General features: G+C 36.9%; 1 protein-coding gene across 6 annotated transcripts in view; it reads left to right on the top strand.

The window, feature by feature from the left end:
- UVR8 (Regulator of chromosome condensation (RCC1) family protein) overlaps positions 1–21887 on the top strand; it is a 267087-nt gene extending 245200 nt beyond the window's left edge. For all 6 annotated transcript variants that reach the window (XM_089829080.1, XM_089829077.1, XM_089829082.1 and 3 more), the window contains one exon: positions 21459–21887. In XM_089829080.1, coding sequence (XP_089685206.1) covers positions 21459–21480 — 22 coding nt within the window. In that variant the 3' untranslated portion in view covers positions 21481–21887. The remainder of the gene's footprint in view (positions 1–21458) is intronic.
- Positions 21888–22202: the final 315 nt, after the last annotated feature.

The following is a 22202-nucleotide window of genomic DNA, read 5'->3' as shown; positions in this document are numbered from 1 at the left end:
ATCAATGTTAATGTATCTTGCCTCGATGAAGTGGATCTTAGTGATTTGCAATATTTTTGTATCTTGGCCCAAGACTGTGCGTTGTAGTTTGCAAGTCCATAATAGGAGCAGTGAGCCCCTTGGCCTTTGAAAAACTTTATAATTTTTTCTTCATATAGTGAGTGTGTTTAACAACTATTGTTACATTTAAATTAAATATATTGAGAGGAATGACCAAAATAAAGGTACGGTATAAACACGAGGGAAGATCATAGAAGAAATTTGCATAAAAATTCATGGAGTATCAACATATATATATATATATATTTGACTCCCACAAGAATCCTGTTTTACTGGTATTGTATGACCAGACTTATTTAGTAGATTTTTTAAGGCCTTTAATATGAGGTTAATTAGACCAAAAATACTGAATAATATATGTCAATATTATCGTATCGTGATGAATTGCAAAATACTCAAACAAAATTTGGAACCCTTCAAACTGAAATCAAACAACTGATTAATTGGAAAATTGTGAGCAACTGAAACACACTGACAATTCCTATGTAGAATTGAACTAAAAGGCAAGGAGGATTTTATTTTATAATGACGAAAGAACTCACATCCATTTTTGGAAAATTAAATTGTCTGAATGAATAAGAATGCTGTTTTATAAAAGAATTTTTCCTTTCATATATGTTTTTCAAGGGAAATATTATGATATTATTTTGCTTTACTTTATTTCCCCTCAATTCACTTAAGGGCCTTGGGTCTAGCAGTATTTTTATTGCACTTATGCAACCTTATAAAAATAATTGTTGCTGATCTTGTTTAAAATGAAGTTACTTTTTGACTACTTAATTTGATTATTTACTTATTTTATTTTTCCACCACTCCATTAACCTATATTTAAAAATTGAGAAAAATAGGCTAAGGGCCTTCATTAAATTAATTCTAGAAAAGTGGACTTGACAATCATTCCTCATGAAACTTGTGTGTAGACAACAAATTGTAAATTGGGATGCTTCAAAATCTGGTTCCCTTCCCAAGGGTGTTCTCAACTAGAAGATACTTCCAATGAACCAAATATTATTTTATGCTTCTATTTCTTAGTTTCCGTTTCTTGATGTTGATAATCTCTTTAGGAACCAAAATAAACTTCTTGTTTTCATGGAAGAGAGGCACCTAAATTGGGGGAATGACACGATGTCCAAGTTCCTTCTCAAGTAGTTTTATTTGCTTTGATCTGTAATTGAATTAAACTTATATCAGACTGTATGTAGAAGCACGATCTGCTGAGAATATAAACTTTGAATATTTAATCTTGATATGGAGTGATGAATCTGATCAGAGATAATGTCAATGTCTAATGATGAATATCAGCCTATAGGAACACACAGAACTTCGACCTGGTATTGCAAATATAACTTGAATAACAACTTGTGAGAATAAGTGACAATGTTGGATATCGATCTGCTATAGGTAATGAACATATATTGATTTTGATGTCAATACCACAACAAATGACACACATATATATTGTCTTCCAATAGATGCCTCACAAGATCGGTCATGATCTTTCCATTCAAGAGTCACGATTTGTTTAGAGAATTAGTTAGTATTGACTAACTAATTCGTTCTCATACAAGATCTGATTAGTTAGTTAATACTAACTAATTGTGACTGCTTCATATATATATATATTCAAAGTGATCGATCTGCAATACATAAGTGTATCAAATCAAATTTCATTTTAGATGTGTTTGGTTGGTATTTGATTATATATATTATAATCTGCAGTCTCAGGTGATCTGCCCGATGCTAAACATTAATACTCCCTCTTAGCTAGGGAAGATAACTAAGATGAATTTTTAGATATCACCTTACTCGTGACATCAAGGAGTATATTTAGAATATCACATCTCATGACATTCATATACCCTAGTTATGATATGTGCATTGACATCATGTCACATGATGTCTATCATAACTCATCATGGCGTCTCACCATGATTATCTCATAAAGAACATGATGATGTGTAAAGGTATCAGATTTCATGATATCCATCAAAATATTCCAGAGATACTACTATCATGATCTACATAAAAATATCATGTCACATAATATCCATCATGATAGGAAACATTGTAAAGTCGTCACCTCACAATGTTTAATTCAAGTGTATATCATGAAAAGGATCATCACCTTAATGTAATGTACACAGGAAGAGGGCCCATAAGTCATCGAGTCACACATGATAAAAAGAGTTTACACATTAAACATCTTTAGTATATAATTTTACAAATCAAATAAATTTAGAGACTGAATCTCAATTACATTTCAATCATACCAAGTTTCTTCTTGAAGTGTTCCACTTCAACTTTAGAAAGATGCTTGGTGAGAATGTCTACAGTTTGATCACTAGTATGAATATACTCTAATTGAATTGCTTGCCTCTCTACCATATCTCTGACATAGTGAAAATGAATTTCAATATGCTTGGATCGATCATGGAACACTAGATTATTTGACAGCTTGATACAACTTTGATAATCGCATAGAATAGTAGTAGGCTTTAGAGGATTTCCAAATAGTCCCACAGTCAACTTTCTAAGCCATATAGCTTCTTTGGTGCCCATAGTTGTTGCAATATATTTTGCTTCAGTAGAGCTTTGTGCAACGAAGGATTGTTTTCTGCTTGTCCAAGAGATCATAGCGGATCCTAAATTGAAAGAATACCCAGATGTTCTCTTTCGATCTGCCACACTGCCAGCCCAATTTGACTCTGTGAATCCATGTCAATCAAGAGCAATCTTCTTTGTATTTAAGGCAATATCTAGTAGTACCCTATAGGTATCTCAAAATATGTTTAGCAGCAACAAGATGAATTTCATGAGGCTCACACATGAACTGACTTAATGCATTCACAACGCAGCATATATCAGGTCTAGTGTTAACCAAATAGATGGGTGACCCAATAATCTGTCTATAAAGTGTAGGATCTACAAATCTGGATTTTGATGTAGATTCTTTTAATTTGTGCGAGTTTGTCTCTGTGGGAGTGGACATAGGTCTACAGTTTAACATTCCAAATCTCTCAAGTATATCAACACTATATTTTCCCTGATTTAGAAAGATACCTTTAGGTTTTTGCCATACTTCCAATCCTAGAAAGTAGTGTATAATACCCAAATCTTTCATTTCAAATTCTGAAGTTTACTTTTTTTTGCATTGAGCAATAAGATGATCTTCTCCTATGAGTAGTAGGTCATCAACATAAAGAATTAAAATTGGCATATCACTATTAATACATTTAAAATAGAGATTTGGATGAGCAACATTCTTGGAGAATTTTAATCTCATGAGGTATTTGTCAATTCTTTCATACTAGGCTCAGGGAGCCCTTTTAAGTCCATATAGAGCTTTCTTTAATTTGCATATATGAGATTTTGTATTATGAACTATAAATCCTTCAGGTTGTTCAAGATAGACTTCTTGTATTATTCCATTTAGAAATGTAATTTTAACATCCATTTGATGAACCTTCCAACCTTTTGCTGCTGCAATGGCTAACATAGCTCGAAAAGAGATATATTGAGCTACAGGTGCAAAATTTTCCTCGTAGTCAATGCCTTCTGAGAGAATCCTCGGGCAACAAAACATGCTTTGTGTTTTTCTATGCTACCATCTACAACATGTTTAATTTTGAACAACCATTAGGAGTAAACAACTGATTTTTCTTTTGGTCTAGGAACTATATCCCAAACATCATTCTTTAGAATGGAGTGATATTCTTCTGTCATAGCATGTTTCCAGGCTTGTTGTTTGAGGGCTTCATCAACATTGGCTGGTTCAGAGTCAACAATTTCACTCATTAATGCATCATATGTTAGTTTGTGGGGTCTTTTTCTTTCTCTGAATGTACCATCAGGAACTGCAAAGTTTTCAGCTTCCTTCACAATTTTCCTAACCCAAAGTGGTTGTTTTCTTTTGTTGGAATTTTGATTTTCATCAAGACACTTGTTCTAAATCTCAGAATCAGGTGGATTTTCATATAAGGTGTCTTTAGGATGTTCTGACTGAATTTCAGAAGTAGAACATGTATCCTTGTTTATGATAGGATTTTGGTTTTCAAACTCATCATAATTCTTTCCCCTTTTAGACGTAATATCTTCCTCAAATATTACATCTTGACTAAGTTCTATTTGCCTTTGTCCAGGAATGAATATTCTATATAGTTTCACTATATCCCACAAAGATTCCTTTTCTTCTTGAGGGTTCTAGTTTTGTTCTCTTCTCTTTGGGTACATGAATGTACAATGGGCAGCCAAAGATCCTTAGATGGCTTATGTCAAGTTTCTGTCCAGTAAATGTTTCCTCAAGTGTTTTGTTATCAAGATGAGAATAAGGACATCTATTTTGAATATAAACAGCTGCTCTAGATGCTTCTTGCCAAAAGGAGGAATCTAGATTTTGATCAAACATCATGGGTTTTGCTGCCTCAACAATAGTTCTATTTGCCCTTTCAGCTACCCCATTTTGTCGAGGATTGTAGGGTACAATGAACTCCCTCTTAATCCCTAAACTAGCACAATATTCTTTGAACAATTCTAAAGTGTATTCTGTCCCATTGTAAGTTCTCAAGGTCTTGATTTTCTTTCTGGAGAAATTTTCAGTTAGAGCTTAAAACTCTTTGAATCAATTTAGGATTTTCTCAAATTCTGTACATTTTAGGAAATATATCCATGTTTTCCTTGAGAAATCATCTATGAAGATTAAATAGTATAGGGCCCCTCCCTTGGAGGGTGTTGACATAGGTCCGTAGAGGTCAGAGTGGATTAGTTCCAATATATTTTTGGCTATGCTTGAACTAGTGTGAAATGATCCTTTGGTGTTTTTCCCTAGAGCACACCCTTTGCATGTTCCACAACGTGAGGAGTTTAGTATGGGTAGTTCGGTTACGAATTTATCCATTGAGTTTAAGGCTCAAAAGTGTATGTGCCCTAATCTTTTGTGCCATATTTCATTTATGTCAGGAGATTCAAGAATGAGAGCTTGTTTAGGTTCAGTACACAGTTTATATAGATAACCTTGCCTTATTCCTATAGGTTTGGCTTTCTTAAATGAGTAGGATTTGTGACAAGTCAAAGCTCTCCCATTCATGAATGTGATTTTGTATCCATTATCTTCAAGAGCCGATATAGATATTAAGTATCTTTTGATTTCGGGTACGTATACTACATCTTTTAGTTGAATTTCAATGCCTGATTCTAGTTTGATGGTACAGTCCCTACACCTTTTACAGGATGTTCAAAATCATCTCCGATGGTCACTTCATCAATTTCTTCTACCATAGTTTCCATATTTTCTCGGAATCTCGTAATGTTTGGATGATCCGCTATCAATTACCTAGGTGCTTGATTTGTTTGATACTTAATTTGATAGTGCTGAATAAAATAAGAACTTCTCAGATTCTTCTTGTGAGTTTATTTTTCCAACGTGGGCATAAGATTCTTGTTTCTTTGTTCTTTCAGGACAGTTTACAAAATAGTGCCCATATTGGTCACATCTAAAACATTCGACTTGTGAAGTATCTTTTCTATATTTTCCTTTCCCATGAAAATTCTTCTTTCTTTTGAAGTTCTTCTTTCCTTTCTTCTTCGTATTTGTATTCAGAACTTGTATGTCTTTATCTAAGGATTTTTGTTTGATTCCTTTTGGTAATAACCTGGCTTCGTGTAGAGAGTCGGATCTTAGTTGGTCTAGTTTTTGTAGTTTTGATCTTGAGCTAATGCCTTGTTTGAATGGTTCCCATGAACTTGGGAAGCCACTTAGTGCTATTAGAGATAATTTCTTATTGTCTATTTCATACCCAACGTTAGACAATTGGTCCCTTAATTCTATAATTCTCATAAAGTAGGCATTTACGGATTCACTTTTGTTCATGCTTATGTGATTCAGTTGTGTTTTTAGTGCAAGATTTCTTTGGGTATTGCTTACCTCAATTGTGTTTTCTAAGGATTTCAGCATGAGGTATGCAGTTGTTTGTTTTGCTAGAATAGGCACAGTGTGATTCTTTACGGAATCCACTATTAATTTCATAGCTTTCTTATTGTTTTCAATCCATTGTGATTTTTCTGGCTCATTCTCAAGCTCATTACATTTTATTTTAACAAATGAGTCTACTTTGTTTTCATTGAATACCATCATGATTCGTAGCTTCCATGCTGTGATGTTATTGGCTCCTTCAAGGCGATCCTCGAGTCTTATTGCACTTGTCATTTTGAAGGATGAATTTGATAAGTTAAAGGTATGCAGTTTGAATTCTCAAGTTTAACTTTGGGTTTATTATAACCGTAGGTTTGATACCATGTAATTGATCTACACTTATATCACATTGTATGCAGAAGCACGATCTGTTGAGAATATAAACTTTGAATCTGATCTGAGATAATGTCAATCTCTGATGATGAATCTCGGTGTTTACCGCATAGGTTAATTAAGAAATGCACACAGATAATGAACACGAACAACAGAATCCTTAGATTATTTGCATATGCCAGAATATTATATTATGCTTAATCAGATAAGATTAATGATGAATTACAATGATCCTAGACGGGATATAAATACTGTCCGCCGAACCTTCTTGAAGGAGTCCGTCGGCCACAAACATTATGTCCACTACAAACTATTTACGCGTCGGCTACAGAATACAGAAACACCGACGACAATCACCTCGTCGGCTACAGAAACACCGACGACAATCACTCCGTCGGTTGACACAGTTTCTATTGACGACATCATCCCCCCCAAAATAAAAAGTCGTGTCTGGATGACAATTACGAAGTATCTGAGATAAATTAACAACCAAAATACATTAACAGAGTGACTACAACAAAAAATTTGCTTCTGTCACATCACTTCCACATTCATCTAGTTACATCTGTAGCCTCTGCTAACACAATACTGTCTCCTTAAGTTGACCTTGATAGCCACCCGTGCTGCTTTCTCTGCTTCCAACACAGGGTCCAATGAGCTAAGTGTCGCTGTACTGCCTTTTGGATGACCCACTCCTCCCGATCTCTCTATGCATCCACTAAGACAGGCGCTCGGCCAACACCTACTCTCAGTGCCTCTGGTACACAAACACTCCATGCCTGCAGTAGCTCCAAGTCTTCATCAACTGGTCATACGTCCCATGAATGATATCCGCGACGATTGGGGGTCTAGGGGGTAACACCCCCGGCGGGGTCGAGGGGCAGCCAAGACCAAATTAACACTTCGAAACCCACACAAAATTGCATGAAACACACCATTTCTGTCATTTTCTGCCGATTCCACACTCTTTCTGGCAATCACTGATACTTCCCCTTCCTTGTGGCAATGTCCGATACTCATTCCACACTGCTTGAATCTGTCGTTTTTTTTTTTTTTGGTTCTCTTTTTTTAATTTAATAAAACTTGCTGGCACCTTCCCTCTGCCGAACTCAACACACGTTGAAGCATAGTGTAACCCTGTAGAAAAAAAACCCATGGATGGATAATACTATGTCGAGGTTGAAGAAGTGAAGCCATCACCGAGGTAGACAACAGGCATCCCATCCGTGGGGGATGCAAACAAACTCCACGAAACCATCACGAACGCATGCAGCAATAGAACAATGTTTGCGGGAGGAAAAGAGCATGAAATGAAAAAACAAATTCTTAGCTCGCGGGGCCGCAACAAGCATGTCCGCTCGCAGACAGATGCCCGCGGAGCAACCTTCCGTAGACAGTTGCCCACGGAGGTTGCCCGTGGATAAATGTCGGCGGAGCAACCTTCCGCGAACAGGTGCCTACGGATAGCTTGCCCGCGGACAAGTGCCCGCGGAGGTTGCACGTGGACAGATGCCCGCCGAGCAACCTTCCGCGGATAGGTGCCCGCAGAGCAACCTTCTGCGGACAGGTGCTCGCGGCACACACAGTCACTTTTTTTCTTTTTTTTTGCTTTTTTTTTTTTTTTAAAACAAAGAAATGCACCTTAATTTTTCCTCAAGGTGTTGCCGTTCTCCAACGACAATGACGAGGGAATCATCTGATCATTCGGTGACGGCGATGACATCTTCCTGGCACAATAGGATTCGTTGACAGCATGAGGTACCTCTTGCCCGTCCAATGTCCCCAACTTTATCACTCGATTGTCGCTGACCTCCTGGATCTGATATGGTCCAACTCATTTCGCCTTAAAATTTTTCGGCTTGATTTCATTCCGACCATTGTACTTGAGTACCAACTGCCCTGGCTGAAACCTATTGAGTTTGTCATGCCACGCCTTATGTCTGTTCTGTGTCACCTTCGTCGCCCACTGTGCCTGCAGTCATCGCGCATCTAGCTTATTTCCTTGCTGTCAGCACCCTTCAAGTAATTTTATGGTACGATGCATTCTTTTCTTCTTGTGCGGTCTGTTCATCGTGTATCAAATGGTGGAATTTTTCTTTTTTTTGGGGTTTGGACTGTATGTTCTTCCCCTCAGCTTCAGGCGTAACCGCCTTTCCTTCTTCCGTTGCTCTGTATTCCTTTAGACATTTATTTTCCTCTATTTTCTCACCTTCATTGACCCTTAGCATATTACAACTCGGAAAGAGTTCATAGTCTTCTATTTGCCAGTGGTAAAGGCCATTCACCGAGTCTAGGTCGTCATCATTCGATCCTCCTTCTAGTGTCAATACTCCTTCGTCTGGTTCCATTCTCCTCTTTCCTTCGTCGTGACTGTTGCCTTCACCTTCTGAGTCTGACAATACTGCCTCCTCACCTACTATTTGTGTGTGCAGGTCAATTATGAATCTTTTGCCTCCGCGCTCCATTGATAGGGTATTTTGTTTCCAATCATGTTTTACTTTTGTTTGCACTAACCAAGTCCGTCCCAGAATAGCATCATATCCTTTTCTTTTCAATGGAATGACTACGAAATCCAATAAAAATGGTTGCGTTACAATAGTTACTGGTTGCGTTACAATAGTTACTAGTTGCGCTTTCAAGATTCCCAACGGTTTGATTCCATGTTGGTCTACCATGAGCAACTGAAATGCAGGTGGCCACAATGTCGGCTTTCCCGACTTCTTTCAGGTATCCTTCGGTAAGACATTCACGCTGGACCCTTCGTCAACAATTGTGTCTGTCAAAACATTTCCCAAATTCCCCATCTCGACGACCACCGAATGTCTTCCCGTCATGAGCACCAGAAGCATTGGGTTTGTTGCCGTTGTTGGACTACTGTCCCTTCTTGTGTCCTCTGTTGCTTTCGGAAATGGTGTATGATTCAGAATGGTCGTCCGTAACTGGGGCATTATGAGAAGGAGGTCGCTTATCTTGACCGGTATCTTTGTTTGTAAGATCTGTCGTACAATGTTTTGTTCTGCGAAGTTCCTTGCCAAGGTGTCAGTGATGTCCTTCAACTGAGATGTCCTTGCCGACGATGCCTTTCCAATTTCCACTTGCGCTTCCCCCAATTTTCTTTTTTCCTTCGCCGGTAGTTTTGCTTGCCTCTGCGTAATTGCTAGAACCTCCTCTTCATCCGTGCCGACAGTGATCAAGTTTACTCAGACTTTGGGCACTTGGCATCTTCATGGTTGTCGGGTCCGCACCATCTACATAATAATTTCGGTGTGTTTGCCGCTGTACAATCCCGCTCAAAATGACCCCACAAATTACATGCTCGGCATTGAACGATTGGCCATCCGTTTGCATCATACTGGGTTCAACTTCGGCTCCCATTATTATTGTTATTGTTCACATTGTTGTTATTTTGCCTTTTGTTATTATTCCTATACCCTCCAAATGTGGCACCTGTGCTATTCGTATTTCCACTACTGCCCGACGGAGAAGTAGCCTGTGTAAGAAGCACTTGCGGAGATCCTCTTGTCTTCATGTTAAAGGGGCACTTTTTTGTCAAATGGCCCATGATCTGACAAATGTCACAAAATTGGTTCTTTGGACACGATCCTTTAGTATGACCGTTGGTCTTACACTCCGTGCACCACAACTCATTGCCTTTTGGCTCCTTCTGCATGTTTTTAAACTCCATCATGTGGATCATGTCCTTCTGTAGGGCACGAACCTTCTTACTGTTGCCTTCATTGTCGTTGCTATCACCTCCGGTAGGCTCGTCGTCATTCAAATCAGATGAGCTAGTCTTCGTCTTCTTCTTTGTCTTCAGCTCACTTTTGAGGTCCAATGCTCTGTTATAAGCTTCTGTATATGGCGACGGTGGCATAATTTTCATTTTCCTCTGCAACTTCGAGTGTAGGCCTTCCACGAACCATCTTTTCTGAAGTCCGTCCACTGGCTTACTTTCCATTTTGTTTATGAAGTCTTTTAATTTCCTGGTGTAAATGCGGATGGTTTCGTTCTTCCCCTGCTTAATATTGAAGATCTTTGCTACAATTTCATTATCATCCCGCAACAGTTTAAATTCTGCCAGGAACTCCTTTTTAATGTTATCCCAACTGTTTAGCTTTTGTGGATCTGTATCAGTGAACCAATCAATTGCTACGCCTCGTAGGGTGGCCGAAAATTGCCTCATCCAATTGTCTTCATCAGTTATCCCATTTGCCTTCAAGATTGTTTCACATGTTTTGCAATGTCGAATAGGATCGGCCGTACCATCGCCATTGAACTTCGACAGTTTCTCTTTCGGTCCCGCCATTATGATTGGTTTCTATAAACAGGCGTTGCTCGGTCCTGCAATACTGGCGCTGTTCAATCCCACACCGGCGGTCTGCACTCCCACATTGGCGGGCAGGTCTCCCACACCGGTGGACTGCACTCCCACACCGGCGGTCTGCACTCCCTCACCGGCGGATTGGTCTCCCACATTGGCAGACTGAACCCCTCACCGACGGACTGTTTTCCCACACTATCAGACTCAACAGCTGCGAACCTTGGTGAAGAAGGGTGTTTTGAAGTTGTCCCCTGCGGAAGTATATCCCGAACGAAGAGTTCACTTCACGCTCTTGCTCCGTCGGCACTTCGAGCCGTGCGAGTCGATGCTCTTCTGTTTGGATTCTCTTCCCTCGGAGAACACAAATTCCAAAACTCCTCCTGTGCTTCTTCCACCAATTCCACCTGCTGTCGAGTTTCCTCCAACAATTCTTCCGTGCTTCGGTTTTCGTCAGCAATCTTCTGTAATCTCCTTCGGCGTTCGGCTTGCTGTGCCGGAATTAAATTTTCTTGCACAGTATGGATTCCATCTTTTCCCTTGACCTTATTTCGATCCTTGTTAAGCTGATTTGGCATTAATCTTCATTCCTCCCACCTTCCAGGTTCATAGGGGAATGGCGCCAAATGTTTACCGTACTGGGTAAAGAAAACAATGCATACAAATAATAGACAGAATAGCAGAATTCCTTAGATTATTCGCATATGCCAGAACATTATATTATGCTTCATCAGATAAGATGAATGATGAATTACAATGATCCCAGACGGGATATAAATACTATTCGCTAAACCTTCCCGAAGGTGTCCGTCGGCCACAAACATTATGTCTGCTAGAAACTATTTACCCGTTGTCTACAGAATACAGAAACACCGACGACAATCACCTCGTCGGCTACAGAAACACCGACGATAATCACTCCGTCGGTTGACACAATTTCTACCGACGACACTCGACCTTTATGAACACAAAACTTCGACCTGGTATTGCAAATATAACTTTAATAACAACTTGTAAGAATAATAGATAATGTTGGATATCGATCTGTTGTAGGTAATGAACATATATTGATTTCAATGTCAATACCACAACAAATGGTGCACGTATATATTGTCTTCAATAGATGGCTCTCAAGATTGGTCATTATATTTCCATTCAAGAGTCATGATTTGTTTAGAGAATTAGTTAGTATTGACTAACTAATTCGACCTCATACAAGATCTAATCTTCTGTTAATACTAACTAATTGTGACTGTTATATGTGTATATATTCAAAGTGATCGATCTGCAATACATAGTGCATCGTATTTCATCTTAGATGTGTTTGGTTGGTATTTGATTATATATTATAATTTGCAATCTCAGGAGATTTTCCCGACGCTAAACATTAACATGATCAGTAAGAGGCCGAAGCGAAGATTAATTTTTATTATGTATTGTGATTAATTATTATTATTGTTTATTAAGCTCAAGTACACTCAAACCCAAGACCTCTCAGAGAAGAGACCCACAATTTACCATTGTGTTGTAGGCTCTAGCCTTTTTCTGAAGCAATTTTTACCTGTGAGAAATTTCCATAGTTCTTTATTTGAATTTTGTGTGGTCTATAGAAAGTAGACTTAATCTTCCTTATTTCGTTCCTTTTAATAGATGGTTGTTTGTATGGATTTAATCTCAAGAAGACTATATCACCAATCTTCAAGTGGGCTCAATTTAGTGTTAATTTGTATACATTGTTTTTTATTCTAAGCACGATAAAAGGGTGCTCTTTTTGGTGTTAATCTGTAGAACTAAAATCGAACTTGGTTGGGTATGAGACTAGGACCTTGGGTACAAGATCCAACAACATAATTTAATTTCAGATGGGTTGGTGTAATTAAATGTTCACTAATTACACTTTACTTAACCTTACCTAGGATAATGCATTGCATAGTAGTTTGTCATTGAGACACCTAGGAATTTGCACCAAAACTAAGCACATGGTGTAGGAGAATTCCACTCTAGGTGGTGATAGTTGTTATCTCTATCCACATTTAGTGCACATATCACATTATCATCCTCATCACTGCACATGCTTCATTGCAAAATGGGCGATGATCCACCTTTGGTTACATGTGATTAGGTGATGGGTAATCTTCTCTTTATCATTGTCTCTTATCACCTTTCCTACATAAGGACACCTATTATGTTCATTTTGATTAATCAGTAGGACTCAGCCAATGTATATCAGTGTAGTCCATTGATGTTTATTGTCAAGAATATCATTCTTGCATCTTAATGCAATTCTCTAGCCAATCTCTTGTGGAAGTATCTTGGTCATTAATTTGATCCTCGGGATTTTGTAGAGTCGCCTTAAACTCTAAGATGGCATCAGCGCAATTCTATCTTGGTATTAGATATCTCAAAGTGTGAAGACCTCTTCTCAAGAATATCAATCTTGGCTTGATTCAGTTGTGGATGCAAAATTTGACAATTTGGCCATCATCATTGCATAGTCTATTTGGAGAAAATTTGGGTTTTGTATTTTGTGGCTTTCTATTGCAGGTCAAAATTAGAGCTTTTTGGTGCAAATCAGAGGTTGACATCATATTAAGGAGGTCCAAAAACCCCTAAATCATATTTTGCTTCATGCACATTGGACATGTGAGGCCAAATCTAGAGCCATTTGAATTTCGGATGTGTGATGATGACAATTCAAATAAAATAATACAGACAATTTTTGAACATCGATATCTCATTCATTCAAACTTCTTTTTCTGAGCAAGTTTTTTTTTTGTTTTGCGGTAGAATTTCGTGGTCTACGTAGTGGAGCAGGTGATTTTGGGTCTCTGTTCTTGAGGTTTTCTGAAAATTGCAAATCCCATTTTTTGCAACTTCCAAGGTCTTGTTTGGGCTCATATGAACTCCTTTCATGTGTAATTTTTGTTGTAAGTGCATAATTTTTTCCTTATTTTCCAAAACTAGTATTAGTTTTCAGTGTCTATGATGAGAAATTGTACTTTCAAAATTTGGCTTAGTTTTGCAATTGTAATGCATAGGCTCTAGTTTAGTCCTTTGCGTAGTGATCTAAGTCTATTATAGCTTGATTGTGCGGTATAATCATTTGTTGATCTCATTTTGTGATGTGACAAGTATATCATTTACGTAATCATGGGATAACTAAGGATAATTATGAGTCATGGGAAAAAGGAATAATCATACATTATGGATGGCTTAATCTCCTTTCTCCCCTATATGGACTCATTCCTAAGCCAAAGTCACAGGGGAAGCATATGTTTTGGGAGAAAAAAATGCTCAATTATTTGGGAGATTTATGGAGATCCACATGTTCCCCCTTTCATAGAAGATCCTACTTTAGATTGCCTCATTCTGCTTGATGATGCATATAATATTCCCAATGATAATTGTACATTGGAGGAGACTGAAGAATTTGTGTATATTGAGAGAGAGGATGATCCAATGATTAGTCTTGCAGCTCCTACTTTTCAAGGTGTGATCACACATCCATCTTCTATTGGTGATTCCAAAGAGTCATTACAAGAGACATCTATTTGTCTTCCTGATTAGGATTCTTATTTGCCAAATTTTGGTTCAGTATTTGTGGAGTCTCACATTTCAGCTTTGGGAGACATACTTGGGGTTTCTCTTCTCTTTGATGATAGCATCATAGTCGGAGATACTTCTTCACCTGCTTTGGAGATTGGACTTCGTAACACTTAAGCTTCACTTGGTTTGTCACATCTCATGAGTTAGCTTGGTGGTGTGGTGGAATATTTGAGCTTGGACAGACCTATTCAGTCTTTAGAGATGCATACTTGGAGGTCTTCCTCATTCTTCCATTTGCACATGGATTGGCTTCTTATTTATTTGATGTATTTATTTGTTCCAAAGGGTAAGTATGTTACTTATAGGCATTGGACTCTCTTTGTTTGTAGGTACACTTTATCAACATTGGAGCTTCTTCATTTTGGGGGGGGGATATCATGTCTCCTATCATTCTTCCTATGTGGGCTAAGTTACTAGATTCTCTCCAGCAACCCTCAAAGTCTGGCTCAATTCTGTCCAAAGTCTGGTCCTTGTCAAATTTTCCCCAAATTTGCCTACAGAGCTACAGATTCACTGCATAATCTGTCACAGAAATCTAGCCAGAATTTGGAGTGAATATTGAAGAATTTGCTTCCTAGCAGCCGAACCTAATCTGAATATGGTCTCAAAACAAATTGTTTTTATTTTTTAAAAGTTTTTTTTTGCTTAATTTGGATTATTCAGTCCTCCCAACCCTAAAAGTGACCACTAAAAAGGCCAAAAAAGATGGTTTATATGCCATTTATGCATTTGTGAGTGAAAATGAGAACTTGCTTATAGAGGAAATCCAAATTGACAATTGGTGAAGTCCAAATTGACGATTGTAGAGGAATTTCTTTAAAAAAAAAATCTGAATCTCAACTTTTGATCTAGCTTGGTTAGAAATCCTCTCAATGCACTTATCTTTTAATGATTCCTTTCATTCTCAAACTCTCCCTTGATATGGAAATATGTCCCATGCATGCGACCAGGCAAGTGTATGATGTTATGTGTATGGCTAAATGATGCAATTAATATGCTATTATATTGAAATATAGATATGGTGGTGTATTTTTCTATGTTGCTTTACTATTAGCAAAGTGGTGTATGGACTTATTTGTTGTTGCATACACACATTTTTAAAAAAAACATGTTTTGGTACGGACAAACCCAAAATGAATCTGAACCGAACCCAAAACATATTTGGACGAATTTCGAACCCAAATCTCAAACCTGCATCCGTACTAGAATCCGAGCCGACAACTTAGTATGGGGGTATAAGTCTTTGTATATACATGATCTATGTAGTTCTTGGGGGGTCTTGAGCACTCCATCCATTCATACATCTTGTGTGCTTTTCATCTCTCTTTTTGGGAGAGGGCTTTCCCCATGAGGTTTTCCATCTTTGTTTGCTCTTGGAGAGATTGTATTGCATGTATGGCACTGCATATTGTACATGGGTACCTAAAATGATCAAGTAGTCGGGAGTCTCGGGACCCATTTTGCATTTTGAGCTTAAGTGCATTCCCATAAGTTGCACTTAAAGGGAGAGGAGAGAAGGGGTGTTGTTGGTGTAATTAAATATTCACTAATTATACTTTACTTAAGCTTACTTAGGATAATGCATTGCATAGTAATTTGTCATTGAGACATCTAGGAGTTTGCAACTCAATTAAGCACATGGTGTAGGAGAATTCCACTCTAGGTGGTGATAGTTATTATCTCTGTCCACCTTTAGTGCACATATCACATTCTAATCCTCATCATTGCATAATAGATGACGATCTATCTTTGGTTAAAATGTGATTAGGTAATAGCAAGGTTGCACGGGTACAGGAACGGGAACGGGAATGGGTACAGGTATGCATATTTTTCAAAATAGGGGACGGGTGTAGTCTGTATGCCTAATTTTTTCTATATAATTAATATTTTATAGAAAATATAAAAATCAAAATATATGTCATGAGTCATGACATTGAGCATCCAAAACAAGAAATTTGAAAATATGAGCCATAAGTCAAATAATAATATATATATATATATATATATATATATATATATATATATATATATATATATATATATATATATATATATATATTGCTGAATGTTTAATCTTTAAAGTATTTTTCATAATAGGGGATGGAGGTACTTGGGTATGTCAAACTTATTTAAAAATTATACTTTTATATTTATAAAAAATCTGAAATTATGAGTCATGACAATGGTTTTTCAAAACAAGAACAGTGATAAAGTTTGCAAATGTAATGTATTGTTTTCAGTTTCAGATTTGCTATATGTTTGAAATAATAATACATGATAAATGCTTAGATGCATAACAAAGAAGGCAGACTTTAAACATGAACAAGAAGATCCTAAATCATATGACAATGACATATTGCAAATGATAAACTTATGACTTGAACAGTGATAAAGTTTATTGTTAATGAGTATCAAAGTTTCAAATTGATTTGGTATTGAATTAAGTTTGATAAACAAGAAGCTAATACAAAAATAAAAATCAGAATCTTAATCAAGGTCCTTAGCTATGATGCTCTCCACCGAGTACCTGGTACATGGGATACGTGTACCCGGTACTTGGGTATGTGGGTATGAGTACCAAGGGTGTGGGTACGAGTACCCATGCAACCTTGGGTAATAGGTTCTCTTCTCTTTATCATTGTCTGTTATTGCTTTTCCTATATAAGGAGGCCTATTATGTTCATTTTGATTAATCCATTGGACTCAATCAATGAATGTTCGTGTAATCCATTGATGTTCATTGGCAATAATATCATTATTGCATCTTAATGTAATTATCTTGCCAATCACTTGTGGAAGTTATCTTGGTCTTTCATTGGGTTGTGGAGGTGGTGTTGAGTTATCTAAAACTCTAACATGCATGAAAGCAATTCTACCATGATATCAGAGGTCTCAAGGTGTGAAGACCTATTCGCAAGAATATCAATCTTGGCTTTATTCAATTGTGGATGAAGAACTTGACAATTTGGCCATCATTGTATTTGGGATTTTGTATGTTGTGGCTTTCTATTGCAGGTCAAAATTGGAGCTTGTTAGTGAATCAGAGGTTGGCATCATATTAAGGAGGTCTTAAAGCCCCAAAATTAGATTTTGTTTCATCCAAATTGGACATCTAAGGCCAAATCTAGAGCCATTTGAATTTTGGAAGTGGATGACGACAATTCAAGAAAATAATTTTAGAGACAATTTTCAAATGGCTATATCTCCACTCATCAGGACTCTTTTTTTCGAGCATTTTCTTTTGTTTTGGGGTAGAGTTTTGTGATCTACATAGTGGTGTAGGTAATTTCAGGTCTTTGTTCCTATGGTTTTCTGAAAATCACAAATCTCATTTTCTACAACTTCCAAGGCCTCGTTTAGGTTCATATGAACTCTTTTTCAGGTGCAATTTTTTTTGGAAGTGCTTTTTTTTTTTTTTTTCTGTATATTTGCTGTATTTTCTAGATTTGGAAGTGCATATTGTTTTATTAGTGATTGTGATTAGAAATTGTATTTTCAGAATTTAGCTTAGTTTTGCAATTATAATGCGTAGGCCTTAGTTTGGTCCTTTGCATAGTGATCCTTGTTTATTATAGCTCGATTGTAGGGTATAATGATTTGTTGATCTCATTTTGTGATGTGACAAGTACATCATTTATGTAATCATGGGTTATGAAACACATCCCACGGTAATATTTTTGACTAAGGATAATTATGAGTCATGGGCAAAAGGAATAATTATACATTGTTGATGGCTTAATCTCTTGCCTTGCCTTAATGGGCTTATTCTTGAGCCAAAGTCATAGGGGAAGCAATATGTTTGGGGAGAAAATAATGCTTATATTATTTGGGAGATGTTTGGAGATCCACATGTTCCTCCTTTCCCAAAATATCCTGCTTCAAATTGCCTCATTCTTCTTGATGATGCAGATAATATTCCTTATGATGATTATACATTGGAGTAGATTGAAGAATTTGCGTATATTGAGAGAGAGGACGATCCAATGATTACTCTTGCAGCTCCTACTTTTCCAATTGAGATCACACATTCATCTCTTATTCGTGATTCCAAAGAGTCATTACAAGAGATATCTATTTGTCTTCTTGATTAGGAACCTTATTTGCCAAATATTGGTTCATTATTTGTGGAGTCTCACATTTCAGATTTGGGAGATGTACTTGGGGGGGTTTCTCTTCTCTTTGACGACAGCATCATAGTTGGAGATGCTTCTTCACCTTCTTTGGTGATTGGACTTCCTAACTCTTCAACTTCACTTGGTTGGGCACATCTCATAGGTCAGCTTGATGGTGTGATAGAGACATCGAGCTCAGAGAGACCTATTTAGTCTTCAGAGAGGCATTCTTGGAGACCTTCGTGATTCTTCCATTTGCAAATGGATTAGCTTCTTAATTATTTGATGTATTTATTTCTTCCTAAGGGGAGTCATGTTACTTGTAGATATTGGATTCTCTTTGGTTTGTAGCTACAGTGCATCAATATTGGAGCTTCTTCATTTTGGGGGGGATATCATGTCTTCTATCATCCTTCCAGTGGGGGGATAATTCTTTGTATATACATGATGTATGTAGTTCTTGGGGGTTCTTGAGCACTCGATCTCGTGTATTTTTTATCTTTCTTTTTGGGGGAGGGCTTTTCTTGTGAGGTTTTCCCTCTGTCTCTGCTTAATGAGAGATTGCATTTCATGTGTTGAATTGCATATTGTGAATGGGTACCTAAAATGGCCTAGTAGTCGGGACCCATCTTGCATTGTGTGTTTAAGTGCATTCCCATTAGTTGCACTTAAGGTTTGGGGGGGGGGGGGGGGAGGTGTTGGTGTAATTAAATATTCACTAATTACACTTAAGCTTACCTAAGCTAATGCGTTGCATAATAGTTTGTCATTGAAAAACCTAGGAGTTTGCACCTCAATCAAGCACATGGTGTAGGAGAATTCCACTCTAGGTGGTGATAGTTGTTATCTCTATCCACCTTGGTGCACATATCACATTATCATCCTCATCATTGTATAATCGAGGATGATCTACCTTTGGTGAACATGTGATTCCAACTTGTGTAGATGTTAGGTTATCTTCTTTTATGATTGTCTCTTATCACCATTCCTATATAAGGAGGTCTACAATGTTCATATAGATTAATCCATTGTATTCAATCAATGTATGTCCATGTGATCCATTGATGTTCATTATCAATAATATCATTCTTGCATCTTAAAGCAATTATCTTACCAATCTCTTGTGGAAGTTATCTTGGTCTTTCATTTGATCTTGGGGGTGTTGTAGAGTCACTTAAAACTCTAACGATAAGCAATGGAAAAACTACAAACATATGGCAATTCCACATTTTTTTATTTTGATATAAGAACCTAAAACTTGCTCGAAAAATGACTATTTTCAAATGTGACACAATTTAGACATAGAGATGATGATTGGATGACAAAATAGTTTCATGTATAACAATCAAGTTTCAGATACAACAAGTTTAACACTCAATGGAACAAAGTCCCCTTTCGGAAATTGGATGTTTAGTGGTGTATTGTGGTTGCTTCTACAAAATGGGTATGTTGGTGGTAGCCTCTTAGCACCCCATAAAAGAAGATTTGATGAATTGACCTGTTGAAACCCCATACATAATTATAAGAGGGATTAGTACTGTTGGATGTAGAGTGACAGTTGGCGTTATTAAAAGAGTGAACTTGAATAAGAAATGTCAATGTGGCGAAAGCAGATGAAAGAAAAGAAACAATGTATAGGGAAGGGGTTCTGCAAACAGATTGCTGTAACCTTCATAACCAAATATCAATGAATGTGCGGAAGACATGTTACGTTATGCTGTTTAATGTCCACCAATGTGTCATCAGGTGCATAATGCCCCCTCCAGTTTTTTGACTGTCAATTGGTGACAGGAATACAGATGACTTTCAAACCTGATATAGAGGTTCTTGATGATGTTCAGAACCTTTAGACAGTGCGTGTAATATTTGAATCATTGTGGCCGGCTAGGAATGGTTAGAGTCTTGTGCCACCTGCCAAACATGAAGTCATTATCTGAGAAATACTATTTTGGGTTGTTTAATAGATTGCTTACAACTTCCCTCTCATATGATTTGATCATTAATAAGTCGAATTCCAGATTATCATCATCTCAATATCTATGATGAGTGGCATTTTCTGGTCTTATTGTAGGAGGGCATATTTCATTGTCAAGGTCTGATGGAGTTCAAAAGGCAGCCTAATTACATTCAAAATAATAAAGAGGTCAAAAGCATGTCAAAATTAACACCATTCTGATGTCGCAATCTGAAATGGTGGTGTGAGTATCTCCTAGACTACAAAGTAGTTGAAGAGAAGAATTGGAATGATTAATGGAAAAATAAGTTGTCATTTGTTTATGAATTTTATTTGATTGCTTTAAGTTTTCCACCAAGTCAGCTTATATGGATAGGCTGGTGTTGTCAGCAAGATAGTAAATAAAATATTCGAACAATCTTATTTGTATTGGACGTTGGCAGTTTATCCTAGTTGGCAGGTGATGATGGTGTCATTATAAAGCTTTTGATCGTCTCATGAATTGTTTGTATGTCTTATTTGGGTAAAGTCCTTTTACAATGCTTATGAACTTCCTTCAGTTACCTTTTAACAATGGTAGGAACTATTCAAAACCATAATGGTTATTGGGAACTAGCTGATGAACAAGATTTCAAAGACCCTGGGAAAGATCGAAACCTTTTCTGACATGTCATTCTTAAAATCCGTTTTGAACCTTCAATGTTGTAGAACAGTGCAATTATACTGAGTTCTGATTCTTGTTCTGCTTTTCTTATGGTCAATTATACTAGCTAAACTGGTAAAATGGTCAAAATCCAAAATTATAATAAAAAACATACTGCAATTTTTAACAAGTCACACCCATCTAGGGTAAATAAGAATTTTAGTTTTTGTTACACTATTATATATTAGCAATTACAAAGGTTTTATTGTGACACACTGCAGTAATATTTGGAATACAAAGATTTTGTTATTACAGTAATATTTGCATTGCAAATATTTATCACATTAGACTTATAACTGGCATATTAGTTTCAACAAGAGAATAGTTAAAACAGAAACTTTAGTAAAAATATTTTTAAGATGCCAGAAGTTGTGTATGCATTAAGGATTTTGCTCTTTTTTCAGGGTACCCGCCAATGTTCCTTGACCTCAAACAGTCGTTCTGCTGATGCCAGTGTCCCAATTTCTGATGCTAAGCGTGTGCGAACTGAAGAGTGAAGTGGTAGATCTTGTGCATATTTACCATCAAAGAGATTTCTGTTTGAATTTGGGTATAGTAAGTGATCTTGTATTAGTTTGTAAAGCTAATGTTTACAGTCCTTGGAAGTCTTTTGGATGCAAAATGATAGTAACTGTGGAAATGTTTACGACATACTTGTTGAACATGTATTTGACCACTCAAGCAGTCAGGAACTCTTCTTATGTCTGCATGGTTGTGGTCTCCTTGTTTTAGGAAACTTTGTTACTTACAGACGATACACACTTCTAGAAACAAATGAACAATTTGTATTAAAAAAACTGACATATCCATAAAGCAGTTTTTTATTATGTTTAGAGAGCATCTTGTTACATCTAAATTTATTAAAAGTGACTTAGAAAAGTTAGAAATTCACTGATGTATTCTTTTATATTTCAATGGCACTTAAAACATTGGGTTGAATCAAATTTAATGTGTTGGAGAAATTGAAATTGCAAACTATAATATTTGATAGATTAAATTGGAAGATGTTACCTAGTTTTTAGGTTTTCAGCCCTTATTTATAGTATAGAAGAGAAGATAGACCATATGGAAGAAGATAATATGCCGTGTAGGCATTGAGGTGAGGTCTTTAGAGAGTGATTCTATTTTTCTCCAAGTTTATTCTCTAT

This window comes from Cupressus sempervirens, chromosome 5 (assembly GCF_028749045.1).
Source record: "Cupressus sempervirens isolate cs-2001-9-10 chromosome 5, ASM2874904v1, whole genome shotgun sequence".
Taxonomy (NCBI): domain Eukaryota; kingdom Viridiplantae; phylum Streptophyta; class Pinopsida; order Cupressales; family Cupressaceae; genus Cupressus; species Cupressus sempervirens.
The sequence above is the reverse complement of the archived record's forward strand: the minus strand, read 5'-3'. Positions and strand labels throughout refer to the sequence as shown.